General features: G+C 39.1%; 1 protein-coding gene across 1 annotated transcript in view; it reads left to right on the top strand.

Moving 5' to 3' along the window:
• LOC106867758 (inositol polyphosphate-4-phosphatase type I A) overlaps positions 1 to 3295 on the top strand; it is an 80390-nt gene extending 77095 nt beyond the window's left edge. Inside the window, exons 23-25 of the mRNA XM_052975773.1 lie at positions 171 to 286; positions 1822 to 1976; positions 3040 to 3295. Of these exons, the coding sequence (XP_052831733.1) occupies positions 171 to 286; positions 1822 to 1976; positions 3040 to 3166 (398 nt within the window). The 3' untranslated portion in view covers positions 3167 to 3295. The remainder of the gene's footprint in view (positions 1 to 170; positions 287 to 1821; positions 1977 to 3039) is intronic.
• Positions 3296 to 3440: the final 145 nt, after the last annotated feature.

Genomic DNA, 3440 nt, shown 5'->3' with positions numbered 1-3440 from the left:
ACACATACACATACAGAATCCACCAAAAACTGTATGCACACATAAATATAGATACCACTTACAATGTTTTATCAAATTGCAATAACACTTTTGTTTTAATTATCTATATCTGTCATAATTAATTAACAAGTTAATTAATTTCTGTGTGTTTTTTTTTTTCAACTTTAAAGACAGTGATCTGAGTGGTACAGTGGCTGGCAGAACAACAGAACTGATCCGGCAGTTACAGTACAATGTGTTGTCAAAGAAGAGTAAGAATGTGGACATCTTACATATTTCTTCCGAGGTGAGTCATCTTCATCATGGCAGATTTCCATGGTTTAAGACTAGCATATTTATTTACCATGCATTGAAGGGCTTAGCTGTGATAGTTAATCCTTTAGCTTTGAGATTATTCTGTCAAAAGTAATCTTATTTGTTCAGATTGTTTTGACTTCATGATGCATTATCTTGTAACTGTGAGATTTTGAAGAGACAACTGTTTATGTTTTAGAATGCCATTGTAGGGTTGGTGTGAGAGGCCAGATATGGCCAGTTTGAACATAAAACAGGTAGAATATTTTGGCCAGATATTGTCGGGTAAAATGCTGAAGGGTTAAAGAACTGAAGTATTCGAGACTAAAGAATCAGAGAACATACATGTACAGGTACACATGCTTCTAGATAAGGTGGTGAGCTGGCAGAACCATTGTATGTCAGGGAAAATGCTTAGTGGTATTTCTTCTGGTTGTTTATGTTCTGAGTTCAAATCCTGCTGTGATCAACTTTTCTTTTAATCCCTTTAGGGGTCAATAAAATGAATTACCAGTCAAGTACTGGGGTCAATGTAATTGACTCGTCCCCACCCTTCAATATAGTTGGCCTTAGAACCTGGTGATTGATTGGTGTCCGGTTCAGATGGAATAGGAGATGTCGTGGTCTCAGATCTCATTCACTTATTCACCATGGAAACCAAGCAACTGACCTTAAGATACTGAAGGCTAAAGGAGAAGAAAATAACATGCATGTACACTTAGACACACGTATACTCAGGCACACACACACATACACACACATAATACTCTAATTCACACACACACACACACACACAGATATGGACACGGACACACACATGCGTTCACATACATGAATACAAATATAGAAATGTAGGAGATATATATACAAAACACTAATACACATGGATACATATCTATACACACATGCACATACACACACATAGACACAGTAATACTAGTAGCAGTAGTAGTAGTAATGGTGGTGGTGGTGGTGGTAGTAGTAGTAGTAGTAACTATTGTTGTTGCTTAGCTCCATGTCAAACCTGATCAGGCAGGCCCATGATAATTATAGGAGCTCCAGATGTGGCCTCCATTTCATTATATATATTATCACGGACTACATTGTGCAATATATTATTTAATTTAAGACGTGTGACTGTGATTTGGAAGGAGATTAGTCGGCTATTTTTCTCTTGTCCAACCACATGGAAATTCTAGTTTGTTTTGTGTGTGTTAAAAAAAAAACAACCTAATTTGAGGAAACCTCTATGTGGTCATCCAGTCTGCTAGAAATAGCAGCAAAATCATCCAAAATCACAGCCTACTCTCTTGCAAAGAAAACAAAAAAGAAAGAGACATTGCATCATGTAATTCTGAGTAGAGAAGAGACCGAACAGTGATGGCAGGGATACTTTTGATCAAAAGGTTGCTCAATGTGGGTTGACCTGGGGCTAAATGACAACAGCAGCATCAACTTCTACCCCACCTCCTAATGTGACCTCTTGCACCCTTTGACCTCTGCACTTAATTTTTGTCTTTTATTCAGATTACTCGCAAATTAAACGGAGTGCGCTTCATTTGCTGTAAGAGTGGTAAAGATCGGACCAGCATGTCGGCCACCCTGGAACAGGTTCAACTCCTCCAACGGGAACACAACCTTGCTCCTCATGTGTTTATGCAGGCTTTGGACTGCTTCCGAAGGTCAGTTGAAAATAATAGTCATCTACATGAAAGTATGCGTTTATTTAAAGACATGGCTGGGTGAGTGTTTGTGAGTGGTTTGATGTGGTGGGCTGTACGTGCTGTAGTGTGGTGTGTTGTGCTGCAATGTCTGCTGTTGTGGTGTAGTCTGCAGTAGTTTGGTGTAATGTATGTGTGTGTGTGTGTGTGTGTGTGTGGTTGGTTTTGGTGTATTCTGGTGAGGTTCTATGTGTAAGTGTGGCTTATAGGGGTGTATTTATGTGTGCCTGTCTTCCAGCCTGCCTGTCTGCCCACATTATTGAGAGTTTAGCCAATCAAAGCACTGGATTGCTGACCATGAAGCACCATCTTTGATGGCCAGGACATGTAGCGAGAATGGAAGCGTCAAAGTTCCCATGCCAAGTCTTACTCACAGAGAAGAGGCCATGGCGTTGCCCTCTTCGAACTTACAAGGCCCAACTCAAAACAACAATGGAAAGCCACTGGACTTGAGTCTAAATCATTTGAAACACAAGCCCCAAGATTGTACCAAGTCTAGTGTTCCATCACTGTTGGAGCCCAAAACTTCAAAACCATCAACAGAGAAAAGAAAGAAATCAAATGACAGGGAAGAAAGGTTCAACAACATCAACCTCGTCCTCCACTAACCAATGTTGGTGCCATTGACTCTTCTCTGCCAGAATTGGTCTGCAGAGTCATCGACGGCATCACCGTAAAGGAATAAGGGAAGCAAAGAAGAAATTAAATTCTTGGATATAGGATAAAACTAGTTCCGCTACTGACGACAATGAGTAGATGTATTAAATTTAATGGAGCTAGTAATGCTGCCATGGATGAAGACCCCATGGTGAATGCAGAATGGTTAGTGTTCAGTGTGCATGGACTGTTTAGGGAAACAAAAGATGAGGCTGGAGAAGCATGTCTGTGTGAGATGTGTTCCTTTTTGTTGCCAAATGTAAATTGATTGGACACATTTTTACCCCTCCCCTCCCCAGTCATCTAAATCTCTATTCTTTTTTTATTTTTTATTTACTTAATGTTTTCATTTCTTTCTGATCCTCAGTGAAGGAACACGGCGGGAAAACACTCTGAAGAACGTCGGTGTGCGAAAGTACAATTTCAACTCCTTACAGATGCTTTCAATACCCAGGTTGTACAGGGCACCGAGAGGGACTTATGGAAATACTTAATGAAAAGGAAAATCCTCAATAAATATTGTCTGAATATACGTGCATTGTATGTACATGTATTGATATGTATGTAGATGTGTGTGCGTGCATGTGTGTGTGTGTGTGTGTGTGTGTGTGTATGTATAAATATGTGTGTACATATGTGTTTTTTTATGTATGTATATATTTGTGTATGTGTGTGTGTATATTTATATATGTACATGTATGCATGTATACTTGTGTACTTGTATGCACACACACACATATATATATATATATATATATATATATATAT

Source organism: Octopus bimaculoides, chromosome 22 (assembly GCF_001194135.2).
Source record: "Octopus bimaculoides isolate UCB-OBI-ISO-001 chromosome 22, ASM119413v2, whole genome shotgun sequence".
Taxonomy (NCBI): domain Eukaryota; kingdom Metazoa; phylum Mollusca; class Cephalopoda; order Octopoda; family Octopodidae; genus Octopus; species Octopus bimaculoides.
This window is presented reverse-complemented; position numbering and strand designations above follow the sequence as displayed.